At 34.5% G+C, this 12,518-nt stretch overlaps 1 protein-coding gene across 3 annotated transcripts in view; it reads right to left on the bottom strand.

Annotated features, from left to right (window-relative positions):
* Ugcg (UDP-glucose ceramide glucosyltransferase) overlaps positions 1-12,518 on the bottom strand; it is a 67,440-nt gene that overhangs the window by 39,972 nt on the left and 14,950 nt on the right. For all 3 annotated transcript variants that reach the window (XR_009227413.1, XR_009227414.1, XM_046451656.2), the window contains exons 2-4: positions 8,361-8,502; positions 1,141-1,243; positions 22-123 (exon numbers count right to left, since the gene is read on the bottom strand). Coding sequence is in view for 1 of the 3 variants with exons in the window: in XM_046451656.2 (XP_046307612.1) it covers positions 22-123; positions 1,141-1,243; positions 8,361-8,502 (347 nt within the window). In the remaining 2 variants the exon portion in view is untranslated. The remainder of the gene's footprint in view (positions 1-21; positions 124-1,140; positions 1,244-8,360; positions 8,503-12,518) is intronic.

Below are 12,518 nucleotides of genomic sequence, written 5' to 3'. Positions count from 1 at the left end.
AAATAAATAAGAAAACCTCACCTCTTATTCCACTATCACAAATCCATATAAGATCATACTTTGCAACTTCATATCCTGGCATTAAATTATTAATTTTAGGATTAATGCCAACCTTTTTGCCACCTAAGAATGTAAAGGTACAACAGTAAAAAAAATTTATAATACTGAAAATATTTTTATTATAAAGAAAGATGGTAGAGAGAAGTTAAAAGTATTTTCATATTTAATAATTTAAGCAAACATACTTCTACATTTTTTACATTTTCTATTACTCATAATATCTAAAAGAAATGTTTCATTTTCAAAAGGAAAATTATATCACTTAGCTTTGAAGATTCACTGTTTTAGTTTAGTTCTTAAATTATTACATTAATAATATGAATCAATATTTAGTAGCAACTGTTCAACATGATAATTATGGTTATAATAACAAAGTGTTGAATATTGGAAAATTACCAGGAGTAGATTTCTCACCACAAATAAACAAGAATGTGAAGTAGTGCATAGGCTGATTAGTTTGATCTAGCCATTCCCCAAAGTATACATACTTCAAAACATCATATTATACACCATAAATGAATATAAATTTCTGTCAATTTAAAAAAGTGATAATAAGAAACAAAAGCTTTAAGACTCATTTTGAAGCTATTAAAACAGCATAGAGAAATTGACCAGTAGGATGAAACAGTGAAATAGAATGGAATCAGACCTATGTTTAAAAATAAAAAAAAATTTAATGGTAAATATACTTCTACTAGCCTCAAGAATAAGCCTATAGGCTTTTGCAAAAATATTCATTTTGCAATATAATAAAAATGATTTGTTTTGCTTACTTCCAATTATAGTCAATGATACCCAGAAAGGGTTACACATTCAAGTGTCTGGTAAGTAAAATGTCATTTTTTTTTTTTTTGGTATGTTTTGTAAATCACAGGTTTTGGGGAAAAAAAACAAAATCCTTTGTTTTGATAACTTTTCTCAAAAGAATGTAAACATCTTTCACTCCTCAAAACACATGCTTAGAGCAAACATGCTAATAACATCACTGGGTGGCAAATACATAATCTATAGTTTAATGCAGAAAAGACTAAGAATATTAACAAAACAAAATGGTTGGTGTAGAATTAATTTGTTGCTTACCTATAAATAATCTAGCATCAACATTTGGATATTTTCCAAGTAGCTTCTTACATACGTCAATGGCTGGATCATCATGATCTTGTACACAAAGGAGTACTTCATACTAGTCAAAGAAGATGTTTATATAAATTAACCTCTTCAAAAATAAGCAGTTTTTGATAGCATTTACAAATGATCAAAAGCATAAGAAAAACAATCATATATACAAAGTTTACAAGTGAATAGAGTATTTGCAAACACTGATGGGAACGAGTGTTGCTTAAATGGAGGGAAGATCATCTAAGACAGGGATCATCCAAGACAAGATACTTCCTAAAGTATCTGTTTGCAAGCTGAAGGAATCGGGCAGAGGCTGGCAGTGCCCAAGGTTGAGGTCTTGCCCATTCCCAGACAGGCAGGCTCTAGTGGGTAAACTGGATCTGGAGCTTTTCCAGGGCCTTCGTCACTGAAGGCTAAATGCTCACAGGGCACCAGCAGAATAAAAAGCAACATTGAAAGGAAGCAATATAAACACATCCTCTATCCTCTGGAAGCTTTGTCTTGAAACTCAATATTATTTCATAAAGGTGCTATAAATTACAAGTAAAAGCCCATTATGATACACTTAAAGGACAAAATGAGATGAGATCTTTTTTATTATATAATTTTTTTGAAATAAAATATAGTTTTATTTGATTGAACATTTACTATCATGAAAATCATGCTTTGCCAGCTTTATAACTATGAAAATACTCAGGATTTCATTTTGCTCAGTGCTACGTTTAGTCAGAAAGTCGTTTCTTCACACTTGAATGGCTGTGTCAAAATTACCCTAGGACATTTATTTTAAAAAAGAGGATTGGGTCCTATTCTTAGACTTCTGAATCAGAAGCTCTGGGGGTGATTCTGATGCGTAGCCAGGTTCATAACGTCTTGAGCTGAAATTCTCAGTTACCAGTTAGTAAACTACTAAATGTTAAAAGTGCTTGCTCTCACATATAAAGATGTTTATTTTGTGGGATATATATTCTAAGTATAATATTACCATAAGTGGTGATAAATTCATGCTGACTCAATGACAAATTTCCTACCAGATTCTCTTTCTAAAACTGGTTGAACATTTTTAAGCACAGAAAGGAAGCTAATTATGTCCGTGAAAAAATTACAAAGCTGTGTGTTCTAAAAAACAAAAAGAGCTACAGACATAATATTTTAAGTGTCTAATACACAGGAACTAACTTGGATAATAGGAAAGACTATTTTATTTAAGTCTATCGATAAGCATACACAAGTAAAAAGTGCAAATGAAATGTTCACAGTACTGTTGAGCATAATAATTAATCATCACTTGCCAAATACACCTTATTTCACCAAAGGTTGGCAATAAAGAAATTTGCAGGGCTCAGGATGTGGCTCAGCCTGAGTGCTTCCCTATAAGCACAATGTCATGGGTTCAATCTTCAGCACTGTGGGGCTTAAGCCCAGAAAGACCAGGACTAAGGTCAGTGAAGAAGATTTAGCTTTTTTTTTTTTTTTTAAGGGACGTACAGCTGAACTGTATTTAGATGTAAGGTTTAAAGATTTAAATTTTTATTGATGACACCTCTTAGGCTTAATTCCAAAATATAAACAAATACCTTCCGATTAGCCAGAGTGCAAATGAAACTCAATATCACATTATCCAAAAAATGTGCAGACTCTTTAAGACACACAGCTTTTGTATATATGTTTCTGATATTAAAAATGACACCCAATTGGAGGAAGCATTCCAAGTGTTTCCTAAAGTATCAAATTTTAATGAGGACTCTTTGCTTTTCAGCTATGATAACCACCCCTTTGTCTTCAGTTTATTTGATTTACTAGAAATCTCTGTATTAAAATAGTTAAATCATTCCAACTACACTGTAACTGACACAAGATATTAAATTGGTGAGAGGCTTTTTAGCTCATACAAAAATAACTTTCAAGTATTTTTACACGCTCTAAAGGATTAGGTATAAATATATATGTTAAAAAACAGTGTCTATTAAAAAACACTTTTAAGGTGTTTCAAGAAAACATTTACTTTATACATCTGCAAGGGATCTAAGAGAGTAAATTCTACTTTAAATAGATACTGTTTGAATACATGAACTCTAGACTTAAAACTCCAAACGAGGCATAAGGTTAGTTTCCATTAAGTCTTTAGTAAGATTGCTATGCAAATAGCCAAACAAAGTAATTTCCCCGTTTTCTTTAAAAACAGTGAAATGACTAAAAGGCTGAGAACAAGATAGGCATAAAAAAAATCCACAAGCAAGAACATCCAGTCTTTTAATGTTTAAGAACTGAATATATAAAATTGCAATAATGATGACTTTTTTGCATTTATGAATATATTAAGCTGCATAAGTAACAGATTTAAATGTACAAATATTTTAAAAATTCCATTGATTCAGTCTTGTAGACATTAGAAAAGTAAATGTTTTACTGTAATGAACAGGATAAAATATCTCTTTAAAATAGAAGTTTTGTGTTTTTTTGTTTGTTTTTTGTTTTTTTTCCAGTGCTGGGGATTAAATCCAGGACCTTGTGCAGGTTAACCATATGTTCCACCACTGAGCTACACCTCCGGTCCTAAAAAATGTTTTCATGCATGGATCAATTATATTGAATTATCAAGTAGAAATACCTTGAAATAGCTTAAGTTATTATTTACAAATAACTACTTCTCACATCATATTTACAATTTTGTAGTATTTGGGTTACAATAGAATATGGATCCTATGACAGAAGGTACTTTAACCCCAAATGCCTAGAACATTTACTGGCACAGAGTCAGTGGTGAATATATTTGTTAAAACATTTGTCTGGGGTAACTTCTAAGCAAAAGAAAGATGCCAGAAAGAAGATGTTTTATAAGAAAACTGCTCCAAATTCAAAGTTTTGACAGGTAAGGTTGAATATTTGTTATCTAGTCTCAAAAAACAGATTGTTGATACAGTTTTTCAAATTCATTCGATAAATTCTTCATCTTTCAGACTTCATTTTACTACATGTATTAACAACACTTGTACTTGAGCTTTCAATTGATCCTATTTTTAAGTCTTTTTTAAATTTTTTTTAGTTATACGTGGACACAATATCTTTATTTTGTTTATTTATTTTTATGTGGTGCTGAGGATCGAACCCAGGGTCTCTCATGTGGGAGGCAAGTGCTCTACCATTAAGACATAACCCCAGCCTCTATTTTAAAGTCTTTTAATTCTTTGTTAGATGACTACTGCATTAGAAAAATATTCCTCATAAGGATAACTGCACCACCGACAATGAGGAATCTAAAACATAGCTCTGAACTTGTAACATTTTAAACCAATTCTACATTTGCAAAAGAGAGAGAAAAGAAAAAAAGTCCAATTACCATAGCTATATTGTTAAAAACTGACCATTAATTTTAAAAGTGTTTACATGGCTGAAGTGAAGCTAGCAAGCCACTTTAGATGCATAATGCTGAATCCTTCTGCTACTGCTGGATCTCCCCCAAACCTCTCCTATGCTGATGCCAAATGAGCATTCAATTTTGCAGAAAATGAATTGTATCATTTTTTTTTTCATTCTTGTGTCTTCTCCTAAAGAATATGCATCAACATGAAGGTGAATTTATAAGACATTTCAAGCACAGAAATCTTTCAGGGCAATTAGTATAATCTTACTAGAAATTCAGAACAAGTACCACTAATAAATATTCTTGCAAATGCCCAAAATTAAATAAAAAATTAAAACTTCAACATATGTTCTACCCTTTTTCCCCAAAATGGCCCATGATGTTCCAAATCAAACAGCAGAAGAAAAACTTATGTCCAGAAGGAAGATATTTCCATACTTTTGTAAAATGACCTTCACACTCAACAAAAAGCAAACACTAAAGTGTGCTGGGCCTGGCGGTCATGTGACTGTTTATTTTGTGATTACTTGCCTCTGGTGACACAAACATTGCATCAGTTCACACTCAGAACTGTGATTTCAGTGGTCTAATTTATTACTGCAAATGTTTCATTACAGACAGAACAAGTAAAACGCGTGACCAAGCACAGTAGTACCTAATTCACATGCACTTTGCACTTTTCCTCTGGTTTCCAAATATTCTATTTACACAGCTTTTATAATTATAAAATAAACTTGTTTGCTTTAGAATAGGAATAATCTTCTGCATATGCTGGTTCTCATTTCATAAAGAGCACTAAAATAGCTTTCTCTTCAACTAACTCAAATACCTTAATGATATACTGCAAATGGTAAAAGACCTAAGTGAAACTGGAGCTTGAAATAATCCTGAATTATATCACTTTTTAAAAATTTCATTCAGAAGAAATCAATTACAGATTCACCCCAAGTGTTCATAATTAATGGAACATATGTTCCCAGGGTTATTTTTAAGAACACGTTCTATAACTAAAGGCTGCACAAACTTCCTCAACTATTTAAATCCCATGACTTATCACCTCAGAAAGGCTGCAACATAAAAATTAAATAACCAAGGCTTAAAAGTGATTGAAGCAAAGCAGTCAAATCAATGTTGGTTGAGGCAGCATTTCATGTATAGATCAGAGGTGATTTTGCACAAAACATAATCTTGTTTTTAAAGCCTGGAATTGAAAGGTCACTAGAATTCTAGAATTCAAACTCATTTATTTACACTTGAACATGGTCTTAGTTATTAAGTGAACTGCAGAAAGACAACTACAGTAATTTAACAAACTTAGTATTTATTCTGGGCATTTTATGATTCAGTGAATTGGAGCAAACCACTTATCCTCTCTGTACCTTGGTTTGCTAATCTGTCAAATAATATTATCATTTGCTTACAGGACTGCATCATATGTAATGGTTGGGAAAGAGCTTTTGCCATGTGAAGGCAAGGTAGTACTATATTTGGTCAAAACCTTTTTCAAAAACGAACAATTTCTAGGAAGTAAAGCAAGAAAAGAATGAAAACACTATGTCACAACATATCCCACTATTATGTATAATTATGCATCAATTAAACAATTGCAATGCATGGAAAAAAAAGAGTGACTGAATGTGGAGGAGGGTGGGGTGATTGAATGGGGAAAGGATAAGATGATGGTTAAGAAAGTAAAATATGAGATCACATTCCACATCAATAAAGGTATATAATTTGTAATTCTAAGCTTTGCCCTAATACTTATTCATAATGAATGAAAATATTTCATTCATAAAAATAAATTTTCCTTTGCATTTACTTATATAATGTGGGTCTTGAAAACTTCCATTTTTCTACTTGTGAAAGTTACTTTATAATTAATCTTATTTCTATCATTCTTTCCAAATTGTAATTTATAATTAACCTTATTTCTATCACTTTCCAATTTGCATCTCTAGTTAAAGGGGGAAACATATAATTATCTTATTTTTTTAAAATGACATATTTATTTGACTGTATAATATATACATATAATTCAAATCTCTGAATTTTTAAAATATAAACACATAATAGGCCAGAAGAAAATTTTGCTTTAATTAGTTCTCAATACATAAATCTAAAACTCACAATGTGATAATATAAAAATAACACTAAAAAACCTGAATGATACTCATGTCCCCATACTTACTAAGAACTATATTAAGGCTACCATAGCTGTGTCTTTGTTATTCTTTTCATTGGTGCTACACCAAGAAAAATAAGGGCTAAAAGAAAGAGCATGAACACTGATCCCCCTGAGAAGTGTGGTATGTTCATCATCACCTGATAGTGCAGATTATAGAGTACTAAAGAAACAGCAGGGAAGAGCCTCCAAGTAGAAAAATAACTGAAAAAAAAAAACACACAACTGAGGAAATGGTAAAAAATCGAGGCAAGTGAGTACTGACAAAGGGAAAATTAAGCTGTACTGAAAATCAAGCATGTAAAAATTTAAAGACACTTTGTTCTTACAAGTAATCTACACCCTTTGAAAAGCAGTGTCTCAAATAGGCTATTAATTGATTGTTTTTATTTGTTCTTTTTAGTTATACATGACAGTAGAATATATTTTGACATATCACACACACATGGAGTATAACTTCCCATTCTTGTGGTTTACATTATGTGGAGTTTCAATGGTCATTATTCACATAAGAACATAGGAAAGTTATGTCCCATTCATTCTACTGTCTTTCCTATTCCCATCCCCCTTCTCTTCCCTTCATTTCCCTTTGTCTAATTCAATGAACTTCTATTCTTCCTCCACTTATTGTATGTTAACATCTGCATATGAAAGAGAACCTTCTGCCTTTGGTATTTTTGCTATTGGCTTATTTCACTTAGCTCAAATAGGCAATTTATAAACCTTCAGTAAAGCTAAATATGAAAATTCAACGTGTATTAAGTTTTCCCAAAAAACTCAAAGTGAATACTAAAAGGAATCTATAAAAATAATACAGATCTATCTTAAGAAAACTGGAAGTTCTCCAATGAAGGGGCACACTGAGTTGTAGATGCAGAATATATAGGTAAGTGGTATGAGCAATACAATTAAGCATTAAAAACCAGAATAAAGAAATTAAAAATTAGGTAAGATGAGACCTCTGCTTGCCACTAATCATAACCCCTTCTAGGCTCAAAGCCAGTTTCTCAAGGGGATTCATGTTAGTCCTAGCTGTCTTCATTCCATTTCAGACCACTACACCCTGTTTCTCACTCACATCCTCCTCTTCCTTCTGTTTTCATATGAATCTCAAGGAACAAGAATTTTTTTTTTGGGGGGGAGGTGGGAGGTACCAGTGATTTAAACCAAGGGGCACTCGGCCACTGAGCCACATCCCCAGCCCTATTTTGTATTTTATTTAGAGACAGGGTCTCACTGAGTTGCTTAGCGCCTTGCCATTGCTGAGGCTGGCTTTGAACTTGAGATCCTCCTGTCTCAACCTCCCAAGCTGGGGATAACAGGTGTCTGCCACCATGCCCAGCTGGAACAAGATTTTTATACTCATACCACCAGCACCTGACCATGTCTTAAGTTCCAGGAGGCTCACTACTTTAGATGGACATATAGGTGCTTAAGACAAGGAATTTACACCCCTTGGTCATCCCTACCGCTGTCCTGTGACAACTACTAATGAAGCTTAAATGTTATGAGTCCAACATCACGGTGAATTTTCAAATCTTTCACTGTATGCAGTGTGAAAATTCCTAAGTGTTTATGAGAGAAGAATAAACACATGGTCCAGCCCATTTCTAGTGAGTACAATGTTGTACTTACTTTGGGATAATCCAATTCAAAGAATGTTTCCAAGTTGTTGATGAGGTTAGGATCTACCCCTTTCAGTGGTTTCAGAAGAGAGACACCTGGAAGCTTGCTATATGGCTGTTTGTCTGTTGCCTTCTTATTGAGGTGTAATCGGCTGTAAAGCAAATGACACATAATTTATTTCTAGAGAATATATTAGTGTCAAATCAAAATAAAGCACATAGCAAGCTATCAATAAATTACTAAATCCTAAAATGAGATTTTTAAAAGCTGACATCTTTCTAAAAAAGAAGACCTGAAAATGAAGAAAGTAGAACCAATTAAGCTTTTGGTTTAGGAAAAACAGAACTAAGCTGAACAAATGTTCCAATGAAGAACTCAGACGACTCTTGGTTTATTATTGTGTTCTCGGTGCCTAAGAATTATGCTGGGCATAGAGGAATGGCATGGCGAAGAAGTGAGTGACAGTGATAGCCCACACATTATTGCTCTTCCTCTTGAACTGCCATCAAGGTGGGCAAAGAACTATAGGTAAAATAAAATTCATTATCTATGCCAGAAAAATATGAAACAAAACAAGAAAAGTTTTGAGAAAATTATGAACAGTCCAGATAATATATAATTGAAAGGAACGTCAAACATCTTAAGGGGAAGAAGAAAATGGGATAATGACTTTTGATACTAATAAGCTCAGAATGGCAGGAGTAGAATAAGGGAAGTTGAAAATAGGAGAAAAATTCTCAATGAGAAAAATGTCTGTTAACAACACTGGAAGATATGCCAGTGTCAAGTTGGCCAAGGTTCTCACTAGTGGTGCTTCAGCACAGGGCCCTTGCTGAAAAAAATCCCTGCCAATCAGTGTTTCACTGTACCTCGGGCTGTCGAAACAAAAGATGCCACATGAGACAGAGTGGTGAGGTTTCTAAAACAGAACACTAAAGACTTCCTCTCTGCTTCTCATAAGTACATTGCAAGTACTTCTCAAAAGGAAGTCTCCAAGTGTTAACAGTAACTAGATGCTAGAACAATCATGGGTCCCCTGCAAGATATTCTCAGACACATTTTCCCACATTTTACTGTGTCTAAAATTAATGGCATCTTATAATTGCTGCCAACCAGATGGCAGTCCTGACAGAATTGTGAAAAACAATAATAAGACCTTTGAGAAGATTAGTAAAACAAAACAAAACAACCCCCCCCCCCGCATACACACACCTAGTATCAATGCATCTTTTAATCAAAGAATTACACTATGACCCTATGAGTGACTTGGAAGCACAGCAGGACGAGCAGCCAGCTGCAAGCTCACTCCCAGCTATTTAAGGTGAGGATGTGCTATGATAAACACTTCATGTTTCAGAAATGGCCACGGAAACATCTTTACAGGAAGAAAACAGGCTACATACAATGGAACCATTTTTAATTGGTAAGAAATGCATAGAACACGGTAGTGTTAATTTCTGATCCACAACATCAAACACCAGAAAATACGGAACATCCTTTACAGCAGTGCTATTCAGAGTGTGCTCTGGTCCACCAGCTGCCTTTCGCTGGTCTGCAATGAGAAGAAACTAACAGAAAACTTAAGAAACTTACAACAATTTATTTTTACTCTAGTTTGGCAAACTTATCAGTTCACGGCAGTCTGGAAAATATAAGAATGAATCTTTTGCCACAGACAGTGTGGAAACCACTCATCTCCAGAGTGCACCTAGAGGGCCACACAGAGGCAAAACTAGGATCTACGGAGCTGGAATACCACAGAAATCACCCTTTGCCCATTTCCAATAAAACAGCACACCAACTGTCTGGAAAAACCTACCCGATACAGGAATTTGGATGGCTGAGGGGTAAAAAGTTCGTATCACACATTTTGATTGATTAAATCAGTAACATGTTCATATGGTTGAAATCACTAAAAATATTAAATGTTCTCCTAAAAGAAGTCTCCCCATCACCCTTACCCCATCTGCCCCATTCTAATCATTACCCCGGGATTATTAGTTTCTTACTCATCCTTCCAGAGATTTAAAAAATGTGTATAGAAGCCAAAGCATACAAACTGTGTGTATGTATGCATGTATGTGTGAACAAAATACAATTTTCTCCCCTCCCTTTAAATTCAAACATGTTAAAAATAAAGCATGTCTTAAAATACATGATTGAACTGTTAGGAAAATATTTAAAAGGCCTCCTATGTCAGAAACAAGAACTTTTCAGTGAGTATGTGCCGAGACCAATGCTCACCTCCAGGCCATCTGCTGGTCCTGGGTGACCTAGAGATGGAGACAAGCCTGACATAAGAATGACAGGCAATCTGTTCTGAAAGCCTGGTATAAATCTAGCATCCCTGAAAGGCAAGGCAGAAAAGGCCTGGCCCTAAGAGGAAGCCGGGGATGCTGCTTATCTTAGGTTCAGTCCTAAGTGTTATAAAATAAAAGGAAAAGTCTTTTTGGAAAACACCCCATCAAGTGGGTTTGGGGCCCAGAATGCAAAGTATCAGTGTTGCCTGAACAAAACTCAAGAGAAGGAATGAGAAACCATCAACTAGGACCACGAAGCTATGAAAAGAACCACGCAATACCTAAAAAGGAAAGTTGTCTCGTTGACATTAGGAATTCAATGGACAGGTTAAGACAGAAGTTCACATACACCTAGCATAAGAGAGAACTAGAAACTAGATCTGTAGCAATCACCCAAAATGCATCACAGAGAGACTAAGAGGCAAACACACAGAGAATCATGAAAGAGTTTAGGAGCGGACAACAGAACTCTGAAATCTCATTAGTTTTTATCCATTTTCCCCATTATGTGACCATTAAATAATAAGAAACTGTCTCAAAACACTTACATTAAGTGCTGACCAATTTATAGTGAAACCCAGCCCACTGATAATTCCATTGCATTTGGCAGACATTAAATTAAGAACAAAACAGCAACAAGGGCCATTTAAACTACTCAGCAGTCTTACAGTTTTCAATTTGTGAAAATGTTGAGAGTGAATCCTATTTTCCTCTTCTTCTTCCTCGTCTTAAAATATTTTACTTCAAATATTAACATGGATGCACCTGCTATCCTTTTAAGAGCTTTTCATATTGAGAATGCAGTATTTTATCATAAACTCATTCTGACTCTCCAAATAGCAGTGAAAGCTTATGGGCAAAGAGAACTGATAAGTAGTATATCTGAAATTTCTACTCAAAAATAGTTATAAGTCAGACGATATGGCAGAACCCTCAAAATTCTCATCTGCAATCGCTCTTTAGTAGGATTTTCTTTCCATAGCCCAAGGGGTGAGCTTGTCATGTACCCCCTAGGATATAAGATTCTACTTTGCAGAATACTGTTTTGACTTATGAAATAAACTGACAGAGGCCCATAATACAAATTACATAAAATGTTTACCAAAATAATGAAAGAATACCCATTAAATCACAAAGCATGTGATTTTGATTAAATCACAAAACTTGCATGGTGTTTGGCATATAGTGATGCTCCATGTTATTTAGAGTTCACTTAGTGAAAAATCTATTTTGAGCCCGTTCAACATTATCCTATAGACTGGAGATACAATGAAGAACAGGCAAATTATCTACAATCAGCAAGTTGTGGTTTAATGAGGGGAGTTGCACAAATTCTTATAAAATTCTTATGGATGACAAGAAAGCTATGCTCTGGAGCAAGGATGTAGTAACTCTGCCTGCCACACACAGAAACGAGACCTTGCCCATGATCAGTGTGTTGTAAATCAACCTACAGCTGTATGTTTCAAATTGTGATCAGCAGCCCATTTATACTTTTCTCAAAAATGGTCTGGGGTGGAGTCCTCCAAGTGGGCCATTTTTGATTGATTGTTTTGTACTCGGGATTGAACCTAGGGGGGCTTTACCACAGAGCTACATTCCCAGGTCCCCCCCACACACCTTTTTAATTTTTTTTTTTTTTTTTTTTTAATCTTGAGACAGTCTTGCTAAGTTGCCGAGGCTGGCCTCAAACTTGTGATGCTCCTGTCTCAGCCTCCTGAGTTGCTTAGATACAGGCATGCACCACTGTGCCTGGCTCGCTTGAGCCAGTTTTATGAGTGTTTCTGACAAAGTATTGCAAGGCTTACTGGTTTTGAACAGTTTTTATTTCAGTATCTCAGATCAGGATTTCCGCGTTAGGTACAGT

This window comes from Marmota monax, unplaced genomic scaffold (assembly GCF_021218885.2).
Source record: "Marmota monax isolate L192 unplaced genomic scaffold, Marmota_monax_Labrador192_F-V1.1 WCK01_AAM20220418_F8-fsc00020, whole genome shotgun sequence".
Taxonomy (NCBI): Eukaryota; Metazoa; Chordata; class Mammalia; order Rodentia; family Sciuridae; genus Marmota; species Marmota monax.
This window is presented reverse-complemented; position numbering and strand designations above follow the sequence as displayed.